This window comes from Rousettus aegyptiacus, unplaced genomic scaffold (genome assembly GCF_014176215.1).
Source record: "Rousettus aegyptiacus isolate mRouAeg1 unplaced genomic scaffold, mRouAeg1.p scaffold_m13_p_17, whole genome shotgun sequence".
Classification (NCBI taxonomy): Eukaryota; Metazoa; Chordata; class Mammalia; order Chiroptera; family Pteropodidae; genus Rousettus; species Rousettus aegyptiacus.
The window spans coordinates 32,571,078-32,590,008 of record NW_023416292.1 but is presented as its reverse complement, the minus strand read 5'-3'; the positions used below and the strand labels follow the sequence as shown (position 1 = coordinate 32,590,008).

Below are 18,931 nucleotides of genomic sequence, written 5' to 3'. Positions count from 1 at the left end.
ATAAACTCAAAGACATGGAAAACCATCATTTCAATGACAGGGAATTCAAGACTGCAGTTCAGAAAAAACTCAGTGAGATACAAGAAAACTCAGAAGGTAGTTAGTTCAGTGAGCTCGGGAAGAATACCAATAAACAAAAGGGGTACTTTACCAAAGAGACTGAAACTACAAAAAAAAGAACCAAACAGAAGTTCTGCAGCTGAACAACTCAATAAATGAATTATAGAGCTTAGGAAATAAAGCAGACCAGATGGAAGAAAGAATTGGTGCTGTAAAAGATACAAATCTAGACATGACTCAGGTGGAAAAGACAGAATTCAACATGCCAAAATGGTATGAAACTTAAAATTAACTATAAGAAGCTGGAAAAACCACAAATATGTAGATTAAGCAACATGCTACTGAACAACTATTGGGTCAAAGAAATAAAAGATCAAAAGATACATAGAGACAAATGAGAATGGCAATAAGACATAACAAAATGTGGCAGATACAGCAAAAGCAGTACTAAGAGGGAAGTTTTAGCATTTCAGGACTATCTCAAGAAACAAGAATTACCTCAAATAAAAAATCTAACATTTCACCTCAAAGAACTAGAAAAAGAACAAAGAAGCCCAAAATCAGTAGAAAAAGGAAATGATAAATTAGAGTAGAATTAAATGAAACAGGGAATAAAAATAGGCAAAATTCATGCAACAAAGAGCTGGGACTTTGAAAGGATAAATAAAATGGACAAACCTCCAGGTGAACTAAGGTAAAAAGAAAAGACTCAAATAAAACCAGAAGTGATAGAGGAGCAGTCACAATGGATACCAAAGAAATGCAAAGGATTACACAATACTAAGCTATTTCAAACCACACCAAACTGGACAGCCTAGAAGAAATGAACAAATTCTTAGAAATGCATAACCTTCCTAGACTGAACCATGAAGAACTGGAAAACCTAGACTGACCAACAGTAAGGAAACTGAAAGTTATCATAAATCTCCCCCAAGAAAACAGAAGTCCAGGACCAAAGGGCTTCATGGTGGAGTCTACCAAACATTCCAAGGAGATTTAACACCAATCCTTCTCAAACTCTTCAAAAAAAAGGAAGAGGAAAACTTCCTAACTCATTTTATGAGGCCAATATTACCCCAATACTAAAAAACAGTATTCAGTTCTTTCAGTATATCTTTAAAAATAGTTTTCCTATGATTCCTTCATCGCTTTTTTCTCTTTCCTTTCTTTTCTTTAGGTCTCAAATATTTGATGATCTTTGACTATCCATTTACACTTGAGAGGGGGGCACTAACATGCCAAATGCAAGTTCGGTGTGCAATGGGTTAGCTAGCCACTTCACTTCCAATATATTGAGGCCTTTTCTAGTTAGTCAGTTTCTGTAAAGAGAAATTCCAGTCTTCTGTTTGAAGATTACAAACCTGGCCCCCAGATGTTTACTTATCTCCGTCATTAATACAGGATTTCACTCCACTCTCATTTCTGACTGGTGTTCCAGAATCCAGAACTTCTCTGGCTCAGCCTCTTAGAAAGCAAGCTTCAGTCCAGGCTATCAGAAGAACATAAGGGAAGTACTCTCCCGCCACACAGAATAAGAAAGAGGATATGGGATAGGCCTACTGACTCTTATACATACACTCGAACAATCCTATTTTCATATTTTCAGTTCTACCTCATACCTGCAGATATATCTGATGCATCTGCTTTCTGCGTCTTTCAGAAATTAAATACTGGGGTTTTAAACGGGGAATTCATTTGTTTCTTAATGTCATTCCCCACGATAGACACGTTCTTAACTTTCACTTTCCATCCACTTTGCAACTTTTAAATTTTTATTAATAGCTCTCATTTACTGTAGTCTTCTCTCCCCCTCTTTCAATACTTGTGGGATATATTTTTCTTATTGTAATTTGAGAGGTGTTTCAGAAGAGATCAGATGGAGATTAATGCACGTATTTAAACTGTCATCTTTAATGAAGAGTCGCACCTGTCAGGTACCCACCATCCAGCTTAATAAAATATTACAAATACACTGTGCTTGTGATTAGCCTTTTTAATTTTCTAGGTAAGAGTCATTTTCAAACATTGATTTTTGTTATTTTAATATTAGAAAAAATGTTAAAAAAAGATATTTAAAAATAAAAGAATATTTCACTTATCTTTTTTGGAAGGGGACTAAGTTGAACTTCATTACTGGTAATAATGTGAGACCTTAGGTTTAATATATTCTCACGAAATTTTAGGAGAGTTTTCATTTGGAATATGTATGATTTCTTGTATACTACATTATGATTTCTATTCCCCCCCCCCATTGGTAGGATTTAAGAAAGTAGCCATATTGAAATATAATTTACATATAAAAAAACTCACTAACTTTTAGGTGTACAGTTTTAGTAATCAAATAGGCGGATTTCTAGTAAATTTATAGAGTTGTACAACCATCACCACATTCAAGTTTCAGAACATTTCAATCACAAAGTCATTTTTATTGATACTTTGTAATTATTCCGTCCCACTTTACTATAAGTTTCATGAAGAGAAAAAGTGGTTTTGCTCATCATGTAGACAAAGTGCCTAGCCTACTGCCTGACACACATGGTAGGTAGGTACTCAACCTATTTCTCATTTGCCCTGAGAATACTCGCTGGTGGCACTTGTAGCTGCAGCGTTTATCCCGAGATAACTCACAGATAGAGTCCTAGAGTCCTAACGTCACCCCCAAAGTCTGCCACGAAATGGCTCACTTTTAGTATTATTTTCACAACGCCCTCATAAATCGATAAAATGACATCATTCCATGTATAACATTGGTTTTAGTGGTGGTATTTCCATTTACAAAATATAGCAATTCTTAGTCGCTGAAAATATCAAATCCTAGAGAACGTAGCTTGCCTACGCAGGATGCTAACGTTGTCCTTGAGCAATCGTTAGCTGAAGATTCACTTGATGAATCTGATTTATGTACACATTTCTGTTACATTAGGATCAGAGACAAGTTCTGTTTAGACATAACTCCAAGAACAGTTTTTATATTTTATTTTCACATTGTAAACCAGTCAGATTTGCCTCCAGTCTCAAAGAGTGTGTTTATGTAAAATTAACGCTGGCAGCAAGCTGCACCTTTTTTTCTAAACGGGAAGTAGGTTAAATGAAGACTAGATAATGACCATCTCAGTTTTATTTCTGGCATTTCTTTGACTTATTTTCTTTCACTAGATTCTTCATATGTGAACTCTTCATATGTGAATCATTTTAATATTCTTCCTAGTCAATCCAGACATTTTTTGGTTAATACGGATATTTAAAGTGATGTAATTTCATCAAGTATTACCTTGGAAAAATTTCGTAGGTTTTATTATGTCTATATTTTTATTTCTATCCTTCAGAAATACAGAAGCGATGTGGCCCCTCTATTCAGAAGCCATGAAAAATTTTCCATTTTCTACAGAACGGTATCTAAAGTTCTTAATAGTCAAGTCAGCTCCAAAGTGATTTCTAGCCTATCATCTCGTCTACATACCTTATACTCCAATCAGATCGGGCTACTTGCTCTTCCCTTAAACAAGTCCTTTACTTCTGTTTGTAAATACTTTTTCTCCTGTGCTCAGCACCTAGCAAAATGCCTTAAACAGAGTAGCTCGATATACGTTTGTGGAGAGTTCATAACACTATCACAATCCAATTTACTATTTTGAACTTTATCTTTTATAATATTGAATTACACTGTTATTTAATTTCTAATTTTACTGTGCTGTGATCTATTTTGTTTTTTATTGATTTTAATTTTTTACGTTTTCAAAATATTTACATTTGTGTAATCTGCTTTTAAATTGTATTAAGTACTTTTATATATCCTATACTTTGGTCAATTTTGTCTAAGACTTAAACATATTTAAAAAGATATCTGGACTTTTCTTCAACCACCATTAGACCATGAAATTCATGAAGAGCCAGGTCTACTTTGCTAACTGTATTTTGAGCACCTGGGACATGCTGGTACCTCAGCTCAGTAAATTTTTAATCGTCTTTAATTTTATTCTTTCCACTGCTACTAAGTTAAAAAGTATACATTAAGGAGTTCTTAGGCTGATTATCTTATGAGAACAATGAATAAAAATATACATAATAGATGAGATTCAATTAAACACAGCAACACAGAGTTCCTATTACGAACCAAAATGTTCTAAGAGTGAGATACAAACAATTCCTGCCCTTGAGGCCTATGATGCTGCTCATGTTAACAAGTAACTCTGATACAGTGTACTAGAGGGGAAGATGTATAAAAAATAGGCTTAGAAATAAGAGTCGAGGAAACTTTTAAATTGAGTAGAGAAGGAGGCAGTTAAGGAAATCTATAGCACACAGTAAAATCCTTTTAAGGATAAGAAAACCAAAAAAACTATGGCGCATGTTCAAGATCATACGGCTGGACCACAAAAGGAGATCTAACTCCCAGTTCTGTGCTCTTTCCGTTACACCATACTTACTATCAATGCCTTTTAGCAGCTAACAAAAGAATAACAGAATTTAGCCAAGTACAATGCAGTTAAAACAACTTTCTAGCTGATTCGCCTATGAGAGAATGTACTGTAAAAGTGTTGGTTACACCAGCGAGACACACGTTCAGTCCAATCAAAGTGACCTGGACATAAAGAGAACTATTAAAATGTACTACATCCATATACACATTTTTTTAAAATAAATGTTAATAGAAGGTCTGCAGCAAATCTTTAAAAAAGGAACGGTCCAAAAATATGAATCTGGCAGCCTTTATTCAGCATATTCCGAGAAAGTGAGACCCTGAATCTGTAGATTTAAGTACTAAAGTCCATGAGAGAGACATTCTTTTAGGGATGAGGATGACATTTAGGCCTTTCTACTTCTCTCACGACTATCCAATTACTTTTAGCTACCAAGCAACCTTTCCATGACTAATTGGAAATACAAGCTGACCTCACAACCCTGACTTCGGAACATTATTTGTCTCCCCGCCCCTGTTATAAATTAATAAACTGGCATTCTGAACACACAGATTTTTGGTTGCTTGGTTAGCATGAAATAACCCCAAGGACCTGCTCAGCTCTAAACAGCAGTGTAGAAAAAAAGTTTTAAGAACTTGAAAAACTTAAGATCGGACTCTAAACCAGTAACTGAAAAGGTGATTCAGGCCATAAGTGGATTTTATTTGGCTTACAGGGGAAGGGGTAGGAGGGGCAGAGGAAAAGAATGCTCTAAAACAACAACAACAACAACTGCATATTTCACATTAAAAAGTTATATTTCCAGCTTCTCTTGAAAACTGATGCTCTGGCAGTACTGGGCCTGCACTGCCACAAAGGAAAACCGGCCAGAGTTACAAGGCCGTAGCTCCGTACATGTGCCATCTGCGTTCTAATTTTACATACACCAACCACTGCCTTCTATATCCCTCATACTGAGGCCAAAGGTCGATTGTCATTTCTCATTCTGTTTGTAGTGATGTTTGCCTTACGCCATACTAAGTGGATAAGTGCAATTTTTTTTAAAGTACAATGTCCTCTTCACATTAATGCAATAAACAAAGCTAGAATCAAAGAAATCAATTTACCTTAATCTGAGTCTGTTCGATTGACTTTTCCCATATCTGCTGATCATATGCTCCAATCTGAAACAGGAAGCAGACTATTTAAATGATGCAATGGAAATCCTCTCATTTAGGTCAAGCCTCGCAAAAGTTGTAAACTATTAAATATCAGTGTGATATCTGGAAAATGTTTACGCTTCTCTGCGTTGAAATAAATTAATAGTTCCAAGGACTGTTTCCTTGAAAGTCCTAAGGTAGGTGGATCTAGAAGTAATTTAAAAAGCAATGTCCGAAATATTTCAAATATTATCTTAAAAGATATTTCTACTTAAGGAAAACTAGAGTGAAATGAAAAGGTAAAGGACAACTCAGTAAGATTTCGACAGTGCCATTCTGAGCGTGGAGATACACGTTTCATGTCTGAAAAAAGAAGTTTGATCAGAGGCAAACTTTCAAAGCATTGCTGGGACATTGTGTATGCAGCCTGGAGAAGGGAGGTGACTTGAAAATCTTACTCTAAGACCTGGAACTGGGTTTAAAAGCTCTAATGACCTTGTCCATCAGTTTCCATTTATGGTGAGAGCTATCATGTAAGGCTGCCTGGCGCAATCAATATCAGGTGAAACTAATGTGAAATGCTTTGTGAGAGCTTAGGGCAGGAAGTAGTCTTTACACGTAAAAAAAAATATTGACATTACCTTCTTTTGATACCACGATATAGCATCTCTCTCATTTGAGGCCATCTGTGTCTCCAGCCAGCCAGAGAATGGGATTTCACTGAAAATGAAGGAAAGCCAGTGACACCAGCTGCTGAAAGGCACTCTCCCAGTTTGGGGAGAGAGAACTCGAAAACCGCTGCTCTCAGCCTCTCCAAATGCTGCCGTCACCGTCCCTTTCTCCGGCAGTTTGGCAGGAAACAAAGCAAACCATAAAACACCTCTGGCGCAGTGGCGGCCGGAGAACCGTCTCTGCGCTATTTTACGCGAGTTTTCAAGGATACGGCGAGCGGGGAGGGCAGGTCGCGGGCGCTGAGCCGCCCCCCCGGCGTCCGGCTCTCACCTGGCGTCCGCTGCCCGGCTGTCCAGCGGCCGGGACCGTCCTCTTCAGTGGCCCCGGCCTGGCCGTGAGGCCGGGGGCGAGGCGGCGGGCCCCGCAGGCCGCATCTTCCCCCCGAAGTGGAGTCGCCGGCGGGGCCGTTACCATGGAGACCGCGGAGGCTGCCGCAGCCTGGGGGGCAGCCTTCGGCCCGCAGAACAGGCGGTGGCCACAGACCCGGCGCCCTCCGAGCCCGACCTACGGGGGCCACCCGACTGACCCCAAGATAAGCAAAGAACGAACTGGGGACGAAGGGGCTGAAGAGTGAGGGCGGGGCGTCTTCGCAGGCCACCTGTCGCTGCGGCAACGGCAGAGGGCTTTGTGCCGGGCGGGGGGGGTCGGGGCCGGGGGGTGGCGGCTGCGGGGCCGCGGGGGCGCGTCCTCGCCCGGCCGGCCGCGACTGAGCCGGGGAGCGGCGCGGAGCGAGCGGTGGCCCGCGCACCCCGGCGGCCCGGCCGCGGCTTCCGCTTTCCGGCTTTGGCCGCGAGGCTGGCCCCGCCCCCGCCCGGGCCTTCCGCGCGAGCCTCGGGCCGGGCCCGCGCACGGAGGGGCCGCGGGCCGCACGGCCGCCGAAGCCGACGGCAGCTGCCCCCGTCGCCCCGCAGGCCGCCTCCTCCCCAGTGACCTTCCCAGCCGTGGGCCGAAAGAAGGCCACTCCCGTTGGTCTAACAGTCCCCTCTCCGTTCTTTCGGCTTCGTCAGTCGCCGCCGCTCTGCCCTAAGGGGCCGCGAGCTCCACGAGGTCAAAGACTGGGGCGTGGCACGAGCCTGGCACATATGTTCTCAATCTTTGCTGAATGGACAAATGTTTTAATCAATTTACGCTGTGCCGGGGCGAGGGGCCTGGCAGGCTGCCGCTCGGTTATTTCCATCCTCTCCCGCCCCTCAGCAGCTCTGAGACGTAAGCTTTCTGGTTGCTCAGGAGTAAGGGGAGAGCTAATGCTTGGGGCAGTACCAGGGTCCTTTCCCCAAATTAAGGCAGAGGAAGGTGGCGGCGCGAAGAACTGTTTATAGGTTAAGAATTCAAGCAGCCTGAGAGGTCAGGAGAAAGTAACAATTGCTCCCTCAGGTGAAGATTTAAGGATATGTAAAAGAGGTTTTAAGCCGCCTTCCTCCGGTCTCCCCCCACCTCGTTACATATATTTGGAGAGGTGATTAATGGAACACTGACCCCCAACAGCCATCTCACATCAATTGAAGCAGTGTCTTTGCTTGCCAGGTGTGGCATTCGGTCAGGTTAAGGTAATCACAGATAATGGTTAAACTAGCTACCTCTTCAGAAAGCCGAAGGAGTACCGTTCTAAATGTCTTACATTTCTTATCCATTAAATCGACTTCAGGTGGTTGTTATCCCCATCTTATGGATGAGGAAAATCGAGAAAAGTCTCACAACGAATTTAAAATTTCACCCAAGCTTGTTTTTATGTTGCACACACTGGCAGTGGTTTCTGCTTTCGCTTGGGGACAGCTTTTGCCTTCCTTACAACTAATTCTGTTGGATTTCAAGACAAATGACCAACTTGAGAAAAAAGCTGGATAAGACAAATGAAAAAGTCGTTTTTTGTGTATCTAAACATTTGCTTTAAGACATAAGTTACAATAGCAAAAACATTTTACTCCATTGCTTAGCATTCAGGAGGCTGGGAGGGGAGGAGGGTTGTGGAAGAACAGAATCAGGTAAATCACATTACAGCATAGTAAGCAACAAATCTTTCAGCAGCCCCTTTACAAACTTTTCAGTGCTTCTTAAGGCTGCCACTGAACAAAACATGGGCTTTGAGCCCAGTACTGTACTCAAATGCCTGCTCCCACTAACAAACTAAGCGATCTTAGGCAATTTTTCAACCTGATCAGCCTGTTTTCTCACCTGTATTACAGGGACCGTCTTGTCACCTTCCTACTAACGGTTGTGAGGATTAAATGAGATACCCTCGTACTGTGGCCCACCACAATTACTCAGAAAACATTAGTTCCCTTCCTTTTCCTTTACAAATCAAAACTAAGGGCTATCAGTGCTTAGGACAGGTCCCTCAAGTAAAACGTTTGAAAAAAAAAAACTGATGAGGAAAAAAAATCCCATTGTGTCGTGTCACATAATACACCAATGACATCTGAAAAATCTATATACCATTTTCATTAACACTGTATGCATGCACTTAGAAAAATAACATCACCAGAATAAAATTTAAGATTGTCCTCATAAGCAGATATAAACCAATTTAAGCCGCAGGATTAACATAACTGCCTCAAATGCCAAGAGCGTTTTTTCTTCTTCCCCCAAACTAGTTATATTATCTCAGTATGGATGGAATTTCCCCCAGATATCTATGACCTTTTCTTTAGAAAAAAAAGCCAGAGAGGCTGGTAGAAAATAATAGGGGACATGGAAAGGGGGATTAATGCTTTATGGACAAGTTCCAGGCAGCGAGAATTCACAGGTGCTGTGCATTTCGTCATGAAACATCAGTAAAGGACAAATCAGACTTTGTTTATTAAAAAAATACTTTACAGGAAAAAAAAAAACCTCTATGCATTCCATTGTCCTATTTTACAAAGAAATAGCTTAACAATTTAACACACTTAGACAGCTACAAAAAAAGCACTGTTAAAAGATTATTCACACAAATTTAGATTTAAGACTATTCATTAAAAACCTTTTTAAAACACTTGTTAATGTCAATAAACAAAGGCCACACAACGCAAATAGTCCACCAGGCAAATTATACATTTCACCTATATGCAAAGACCTCTTAGATAAATTAAAGCCACAGGAAAAAAAGTCTTAGCTGCCAATCAAAATGGAGTTTAGTCACAAAAAACACTATTACATGAAAATTTACAACATGTGATAGAAGTAGTACATAAGTATTTCTTTAGAGAGAATTGAAAAGTGCTATATTAAGAGACAGTGGTCTCAACTACATGCACAAGTGGATCCTAAAAAATGTATGAAGAGAATGGAAGGCCATAATATTTATGAAGAGATTCTTGCTTTTAAAGCAACAAACTTTCAGGATGAGGACAGGTCCCTTATACGCTAAAGAAAAACATGTCTTGTTCATTTCCTTTACTTAACTGCATGACCAATAAATACAGCTACAACCTGTTTAAAAAAAAAAACTTAGAAATATGAACCTCTGGCATGTACTAGTGAAAGGTTCCTTTTTTTAAAACCCTGTAACAATCAAAGATTTATTATAAACTCAATTATCCTGAAGGTATAAACACAAATTTTTAATGGCAAATACAGATGAAATTATAATGGGCTAATATTGATGATCAAGAAGATATTCACTAAAGGTTTTATTGAATTTGAATCTTTTTCCTAAATTAGCTTTTTCTAGGCAATATTTATAGAGGAAAAGGCAATAAGCAAAAGTTTCTCCAGTCGTTAAGTATGAACTTATGCCTATTAAGATTGATGCAAGATGATGCAAGACATCTTTTCCTAAGGTTTAGTAAAGAATTTTATTTAATAAGCTCCTTTTTCCTACTACAAGAGCTTATAATGCTAGTCAACTGATATTCTAACTGTATCAAGGGGAAAGGGCACCTTTCAAAAGTCTTCAATTAAAAATAATAAAGTACTAGTGAAACAAATTGTTAAGTGCTGAATAAGCAAATTAAAAGTACAGTTAAACCTAGGAATTCATTTGTAAAGAGTTAAAACTTTGAGGGGGAAACTCACACATGTAGGGTTTTATTATTATTGCTTTAGAAATTTGGAATACTTTTTGAATCATACTCCTACTCTTAGTGTATCTTGGTATAATTATAGAATGACTTCTGGGGCAGGGGGAAGACTTTTATCCTCAGTAATGAATACTGTAAAATCATTCTAGTTACTAAGTTAGGAGTATTCATGTATTGGGTCCTTTCAATAAGCACATTTAAAAATATGTGCTCCACAAAATACTAAAACTTACAGCCACATTCTGCAAGTAATCTCGAAAAGCTGGCACAACAGATAACATACCAAAAAAGATCAGCTTAAATTTCAGTTATAACTTCACTGCCATCACTACTTTACAAATCAGAAGACGCCAGTTTGCTCCATGCCTCACTCCACCAAACCAAATAATTTAATGATTTAGAAAAGCTGCAATCATTTGTATCACTAAACTAGGATACAGCTTTGAAAGCAGTAAGAAACTCAACACTTGGGCTTTTATATTCATCAGTCTTTAAAGCATGCTATTAAAATCTAATACTCACTCACATAGGACATTTAGAGCTTCCAGATACATTACTAGCTAAATATTTCTCTCTCCATCCTATTGCAATTCTAACATACAATGAATTTATTAGTACATGATTTTAAACATTTTATACTCTTTTAATGTGTTTATATTGGAGGTGAGGGTAGAATGTTTTATTAAAGGAAAATAGGGATTTGCTTTTGATTGTAGGTCTTTGCAGATCCGCTGGTTCCTGAGTGGTTATACACAGTGCTGGCTGTCAGGAGACAGTCTCCTTATTATCAGTGACCAGCTTAGATGACAGATGGCATCTGCTGGATGGCAAGTGGGGAAATCGGATCTTGGAAGACAAGAAAAATAAAAATAAAAAAGTTTTTGCTTTAGCAACCTTGTTGTTCATGATTCTTTTAAAAAAAGCAAATGTTGCCTGAGAAGAATTTTACTTTGCACAGCCTAGTAAAGCTCTATGAAATTCTTCTGGACAGAAAGACAAAAACCGGAAATAACCCAAGCCCACATACTTTGTGGTTAACCCTCCCCACCATAACATAAAAACACACTCCAAGGCAGATCTCTTAAAAACTAGTCTTGATAAACTAGAATTTACCCTAGAATTTATACCCAAGATTTAAAAACACCCCTGCAATAATCACATTACTTTTCATACCATTCTAATTACCTTATTTACAAAGATAACTAAAACCACCATCACTTTTCAATTCATAAATGGTTTACATTGAAATGTTTCTCTATTTGTCTTTATCCTTTTTAACAGAGAATACATACATTTACATATATATAAGGAATAATACAGATTCTAACTAATCACTGCAGTATTTGCTGATGGTTACTTTTCTATCGGTTTACACAGTGACCTCTATACTTTGCTAATATGCAATTAACTACACAACAATATTGCACAAAGTAATATTTATATAAGATTTAACCTATTTCAGAATATTTTAGAGAAAATTCATATTTGATATCTCAAAAGATGCAGCTAAGTTTTCATGGTGACAGACGTAATAAAGCAGCATCTTTTTTGCCTATGTTAATGTAAATATTCCAAATCCCACCCTCCAGGAAAAAAATCTCCAAATTGCACTATAGCCAGGTAGACATAAGAATCTGGCCTTAGGTGTGGGGAGTACTCTTCCTTTAATAAACAAAAGGCCTATTTGTATTATTAACTAAGAGAAAGTATCACATTAACATTCTAAAATAATAGAAAGTTAAGACTACACTAGCTATATGAACTGTGCCTGTTTGAAAACAAATTTTGAAATACTCAGGCACTAAGCGTTGGGCTACCTGAAACTCTACAAAGTCTAGTGCCATAGTCTTTATTAGGAAGTAGCAACACAGTAATAGTAAATAAACCCAGGTATATTCACCAGTTAAAACTGTGACTTGAAGTGTCTCAACAATAGATTTTTATCATTAAGAGGTTGAGGCCTGGTGACAAGAATTGTTTCCTAAGTTTCACCTACAAAACATGGCCGCCTCATCAGAAAGATTGATTTCATTCTCTAATTTTGATACTCATGATCAGTATAAGGAAGCAAAAGTATCCACACAAATCGTGAGGATGCCAGGAAGCAGAACAATAGAGTATCGTGTCAACATTATCTCTTTCACTTAAAATATCTTCCATAGTTACCATGTATTCCAGAAAGATTAATGAACCATGGATAATGAATGACCAAGGACTATTCATCTTTAGCTATTTTTAATTGAAATATCCACTGGGCTTTTAATAACAGATACGAAAAAGACTGTTTGCATCGGAAAGTGCTGTGTTTTCCCTTTTGTTAGGAAACCAGAGAGCCACTGAATTTTCCTTAGAAACTACCTGTTTTTTATGGTTGGAACTAAATAGCTTACTTGCCCATGTACATGATACAGGAACTCTTTCCTGCAACTTATGCCATTTTTACTGTAGAAAGAAAACTGAATGTGTGCCATAAAGACACAGTACTAAACCATAAATCCGATCTTCTATCATAAAAACAGCAAATATGGCAAGAGACAAGGCAAGATAAAATTAAGGGAAGTGAATAATTTATCAAATAAGAATCTGTTATTCCAGAGATTTCTCATTTTGATTTGAAGAAGAGATTGAATTGTTACCTCACACCTTAAAACAGAAAGTAGCAGCAGACCCACTATTACATACTGTACTAACGGGATAAGATACAACTCTTAACTTTGCATAATCTGTGTAAAAAAGATATGCTTGACATTTGTGGAATGTCATTTCTCTTTATAGAATTATAGGCAAGATTTCTCCAATAAAACTTAACTTAAGCCAGTTATAAAACTATAACTTCACATCAAAATTTAAAAAAGTTAAAAAATGTGTTTGAATATGTACACATCACACAGGAGTGCTTGAATGTTCCTGCAGATTGTGTTGCTGGTCAGAATCCAGTCTACTTTCCACTTTTAAAACGGGGATAGGCTGAGCCATCTGATCTTGCTGTAGATTAAGTTCTGATGAAGGTGGGAAGGATGATGAAGCAGCTGTCAAAAGCTGTATCTCTGTGCACGTCTCTTCAGGGTCAGTTTTTACCCTCACACACTGGGAGTCCACTTCTAATTCTCGCTTTCCAGTTAAATCACCGTCCATGGCAGAACTGCTTTCTACATTTTGAGTGGCTTCCACAACAGGGTGGTACTGTTTAAGCCTTATATGCCAGGCCAAGCTGCACACGGCCGACACTGTTTTGAACTGATGAATGACATTTCTCGGGATGAAGTAGATATCGTTGTCGCAGAGCTGAATTCTAGCATAACGAATGCCTTCCCGCCTCATTTGGTTTAGTTTAGCTTCATCCACCCACTGCACACACTGAAGAGAGGAAAAAAGTTATATGAGACTTTAAAATATCTCATAATTTAGTCGAATAAAATATAATTAGCACAGGAAAGCAGTCGCAACAAAGTAAAGCTAAGCAATACTAAATGATATACAACTTTCTACAATTTCCTGTAATGCTTGACAAACAATTTCCCACATTTTACTACCTCTCCAGTAACAAAGGACACGTCAAAGTCAGGACGGCCTGGGGAATCATCCAAAGTAGAGATAAAGAGCAATGTTCTTGGCCACACAGAAGTGCGACATTTACCTCGCTCCTTCAGTCCTTCACACTCTTGCAGGGGAGGGGCACCCAGTGCAATGTGGTTAACAACTGAGACTGCTTGCGGCCAGGACTGAGCAGCCCGGGCCCTCTGAACATCCCCACCTGGCCTCCCCACCTGGCCTCCCCACCTGGCCTCCCCACCTGGCCTCCCCACCTGGCCTCCCCACCCGGCATCCCCAAGGCTGAGTGATATTAAGCATTCTGCTCGGGAAGCTGTTTTAATGATGTTCCAACACCTTCCACACACAGCCTTTAATAGTAATAAAATTAAATTCACTATCCCATGTATGCAATTGTAAGTGGTCCTCAACCTATTTAAATCTCAAATAAAATGGATAAAGATACTTATTTCCAGTAGCCCAAAGAGTAATAAAAAAGCAAGAGCCACTACCTGGGAAACTGGAGGTTCATGAAGGTCTAACTGAAGTCTCTGTACAACGTCAGCAAAATCCTCAGCATGAAAACAGATCACGTCTTTGGTTATGCGAGGTTGGTCACTCCTAGGATGAACACAGTTAAGTTATAGAAACGAGCACCTCACAGTGGAAAACGATGATGCATTTCAGCTCTCCTGTCCCTGGAAATGCTACTACTAGCACAGAAAGATATGCACAGCTCCTAAGGACAAAGTATACATTTGCTTCTTTAATCAACTTTAAAAAATAAAGCACTAATAAAGCTGTTTTTAAAAAGATTAGGTTTTACAAAACTAAAATGACTAAAAACAAAGTGGCGATCTTCTTACCACTTAGCCCCACCAACTCCAAGCCACCTTGTAATGTTACCATCACGACAGAATGAACACATCTTAGCCACACGAATATCACACCTTCTAGTTTTCAAAGTGGAGCAGGGAAGATGAATGATTTTTAACCTGAAATAGTTATTGTTGAGCTATGACTGTTACTTCTAAAAAAGGTTAGATCAAACTCTACAGTAATACTGAAGGCCCTGAAGTTATAAACATGAAAAATAAAGTTTAAAAGAAGTTTTTTCAAAAGCTAAATTCTATGTTCTGAGCTCTGTTAAAACTGGACCCCAACTGGATGTAAAAAGGCGCAGTCACTATAGAAAACAGTATAGCAGTTCCTCCGAAACTTAAAAGTAGAATTATTTTATGACCCACCAATTCCCACTCTGGGTATATACACACAAGACTGGAAGCAGGAACATGAAGAGGTATTTGTTCATAGCAGCCACAAGATGGAAGCAACCCAAGCGTCCACTGACAGATGAATGGGTAAATAAAATGTGGCATAAAGTATAATGGAATACTCTTCAGCCTTAATAAGGAAGGAATCTGACACATAGTATACTACAGATAAACCATGAGGCTATCATGAACCTTGAGGATACTATGCTAAACAAAATAAGCCAGTAACAGAAGACAACCACTCTATGATTCCACTTACGTATTTCAAGTAGTGAAATTCATTGAAACAAAGTAAAATGATGGTTTGTAGGAACTGGGGGTGGGGGAGTGAGAAAAGGGAGTTATTGTTTATGGGTACAGAGTTTCAGATTTGCAGAATGAAAAAATTCTGGCGCTGTTTCACAATATGAATATAACACTACTGAACTACTGAACTGTACACTTAAAAATGGTTAAGATTTTTTTTTAAAGGTTAAGATTTAACTTTTAATTTTTTATGTGTATTTTATTTACCACAGTTTCTTTAAAAAGTGGTCCTCAACCTTTTAAACGGAGTCTACATTTTCTTAGACAACGTTAACCAACCTTGCAGTTGAGTTCCATTAACTTACCATTCACCAAACTGCACAGCTTTCAAAACCCCGACAGCAGCCGTACTCTGCCAGTCAAACCCCTGGCCTACGTGATCAGCATGAGCTCTTGTCCTGTCTTCAAAGAGGACTTCACGGGGTTCACTGGTCCGAGGTAGGTACTGGAGATTTTTAATTTCATTCATTGACCTGGAGTTGATTTGGTGTGAAGTAAAAGGTGGGGGAGGATTAATAGCAGTAAGACCAAAGTCTGCTAAAATACTAAATTTTAAATAAGGTGAGGGCTGAGAAGGTTTCAGTGACTTTGATCACTAGCATTTAACATACTATACCATAATGCTTAATGTGATTGCCTTCCTCTTTTGGTATGTCATGATAATATAAGCTATATCTTTAATTTGGCTCAAATATAGTGTTTGAATATATAAAATTAGTTGTGTAGCAACAGAAAATAGAATTCCAACTTTGATGCTACATGTTTCTTTACCCTGAGTCATTTTCAACTCTCAGAACATTCTACTAGACTTGACTCAAGATGGCAAACTGAGCTCTACATGATCTCCTTCTACATTAAAATGAAAAAGCCTCCTTCACACTAATATGATATGGGTCGGGGAGAGTAGATAGGGAAATGGATGGATGCAAAAGAATTGACTGTGACTTGATTTTATTATCTTCTGCTTTTTTATGTGCTCAAAAATTTCTAAACGTAATAATCTAAAGGTAAGAGTAAGAGAATAAATAAGAAGCAACAAAGGAAATAAACTGCTGAATACAAAATATCAACAAAATACTTAAAGATGGAAAGTTATTAAAAGTGTCTTAGACTAACAAAACTGAGCAGAAAAAGCCACAGGCCTAGAATACAAAAGACAGCATGCCTGTCCAAAAGATCCTGGAGAAGCCCAAGTCAAAAATTTTTTTTAAATGGCCAGGTACAATGATGATAAATGGACAGAAATGAAGTATGGCTTAGAAAGAGAGAATTACAGTGAAATATTGCAAATAAACCAGTCACTTGCCACTACTGTGCATAGAAATGTGGACAGTCAGGTGTTTAGCTCCATGGAGAAGACTATAAGTGACCCACCCAGCAGCTGTCACTCATTTTTATTTTTCTGACACAACTCTGATTTTCATTCGGCATCTGTTCCTACCCAATACGTAACCTCATGCACAAGCTCCAAAGGTAGAGCCTCATGAGTCCTGGCAAATTGTGCTCATTCCCCTGCCACCGGCTGATTTAGGAACGGGCATGAACTGATCCTGGCTAACAGTATGAAAGCAATCTACTAAGGAGACTTTTAGGAATTTTCCTAGATCCAAAGAAAGAAGTGAAAGAAAGAAAAGGTAGTCTCGTCTTCTGTTAGGTATAACCAGATCCAGGTGTTATGCCTAGAACTGCAATAGGCATCTAGTAACCATAAAGGAAGCCACTGTGAGTGCAAAGTCTAAGCAAAGAGAATGACACAGCAGAAAAAGGGGTGGGGGGGAAACCCTGGTTCCTTGATAACAGAGTCGCTGACGACCACCTGGTACCTACAGACGACCTCTCTGTACTTGCTGATACACAGCTTAACATTTTATTTTATGAACCAGTTTGAAGATTTTTTTGTTGCTTGTAGCCAAAAGCATCCTGATGAGCTTTCACCCCAAAAACCTCTGCATGTTCTTCTCTACGCACACCGAACTTACTAATGAAGAGACTAACATTTGGCATTTGGACATATTCTTTAATGTCCAGTTCTATGCCTGTCAGCTCTAAAGTGAATCCTACTATTTGACAAGCTTCCCAGACTGTATATAGAATGCTCAATAATCCTAATGCTTTCTTTCTAAATAAGAATGGGTCAACCAAGAATTGCCAGATATGTGAAGACAGCCTACAGCAGCCTAACAGAGAAAGGCCAAAATAATGCTGAAATTTAAGAATTCAAAAGAAAAGTTAAAAGGCAAAGTCAAGTAAATGTCCCAAAAGCAAAAAAAAATAAGTAATAGAAAATATGAGGATAATCAAACTGGGAGGTCTATTATTCAACCAACAGTGGTTTCAGAAAGAAAGAATAGAGAAAAATGAAAAGATTACAAAAGCAATTAAGCAAGAAAAATTCACAGAAATGAGACACGAATCTTTAAATTTAAGGGACCTACCAAACAACAAAAAGAATTAAAAAATGAGAATAAGACAGACCCAAACCAAGATAACAACACTGTGAAATTAAGCTTTCAGAGAAGAAAAAAATAGGTACATACAAAAGAAATTACACTGGCTTAATACTAAGACTTATGATAAACAATATTAGATACCAGAAGGCACTGTAGCAATGTTAAAAATTCTAAGAGAAAATATCATCTCTGGACTCCAGCTAAACGCCATCAATCATATTTGACAGAAAAAATAAGTTATACACATAATGACTCAGAGTACCTTCCTCTTCTTGATTACTTGAAAATGTGCTCAAAACAAGAGAAGGAAATAAACCTAGGAAGACAACCATGCGTTAATGTAGAAAAGCATTAAATGGCAAGTCCTAGGTTGACAGCTGTGAAAGAAGCTTTCACACTTAAGTAAGAGAACAAAGGGCTCCAAAAGACTTACAGGTAAAAAAGTGATGTGTGAGAGCAGATAGTATGATAAAAATTCTGGATTCTTGAGGATATGATAAAAGCACAGAATGCAAGGTAATTAATTACCAATACTCTCGCCCCAAAAGAGGCTGTGTAAGAAAGCCAGAGCCGAAGTCATAGTCACAGAGGAGAAAGTCAGTGTGATTCAAGGAGAAAGTAATGTATACATCTTAAGCATCAGAACAGATGATATTAGAGATATGGTCAAGAAACGTGTATGCCTCCCTCTCACCCCCAAAAAATCAGCACAATCCAAATATGGATGATTTTCAGTATCTAGGTGAAATATAGGAAAGAAAGATCCATTTGTGTATTATTCCTTTGAGTGATAAAATATTGGAACCTTAGAATATAGCCCACTAATTGGGACTGTAGTAAACTTACATTTATTGCCATTTATTTGCTTTCAAATTTTAGAATATACCTATTGACAAAGCATAGAAATCCTAATTAGTTTTAAAGCAGAATAGAAATTAACCTCATCAATGTCTGAGCACAGCCAAAAAAAAAAAAAAAAGGAAGTGGGAGTAAGAGGGTAAAATAGGGGTCATTTAATTA

At 38.3% G+C, this 18,931-nt stretch overlaps 2 protein-coding genes across 12 annotated transcripts in view; both read right to left on the bottom strand.

The window, feature by feature from the left end:
• PHTF1 (putative homeodomain transcription factor 1) overlaps nt 1-7,033 on the bottom strand; it is a 54,780-nt gene extending 47,747 nt beyond the window's left edge. For 10 of the 11 annotated variants that reach the window (XM_036235068.1, XM_016124326.2, XM_036235071.1 and 7 more), the window contains exons 1-3: nt 6,623-7,032; nt 6,262-6,340; nt 5,588-5,644 (exon numbers count right to left, since the gene is read on the bottom strand). In XM_036235068.1, the coding sequence (XP_036090961.1) occupies nt 5,588-5,644; nt 6,262-6,306 (102 nt within the window). In that variant the 5' untranslated portion in view covers nt 6,307-6,340; nt 6,623-7,032. Of the gene's footprint in view, nt 1-5,587; nt 5,645-6,261; nt 6,341-6,622 lie in introns of all 11 variants that reach the window. The other variant, XM_016124327.2, reaches the window with a different exon arrangement.
• A 2,091-nt stretch (nt 7,034-9,124) lies between these two features.
• RSBN1 (round spermatid basic protein 1) overlaps nt 9,125-18,931 on the bottom strand; it is a 37,105-nt gene continuing 27,298 nt past the window's right edge. Inside the window, exons 5-7 of the mRNA XM_016124352.2 lie at nt 15,767-15,934; nt 14,394-14,502; nt 9,125-13,707 (exon numbers count right to left, since the gene is read on the bottom strand). Coding sequence (XP_015979838.2) covers nt 13,234-13,707; nt 14,394-14,502; nt 15,767-15,934 — 751 coding nt within the window. The 3' untranslated portion in view covers nt 9,125-13,233. The remainder of the gene's footprint in view (nt 13,708-14,393; nt 14,503-15,766; nt 15,935-18,931) is intronic.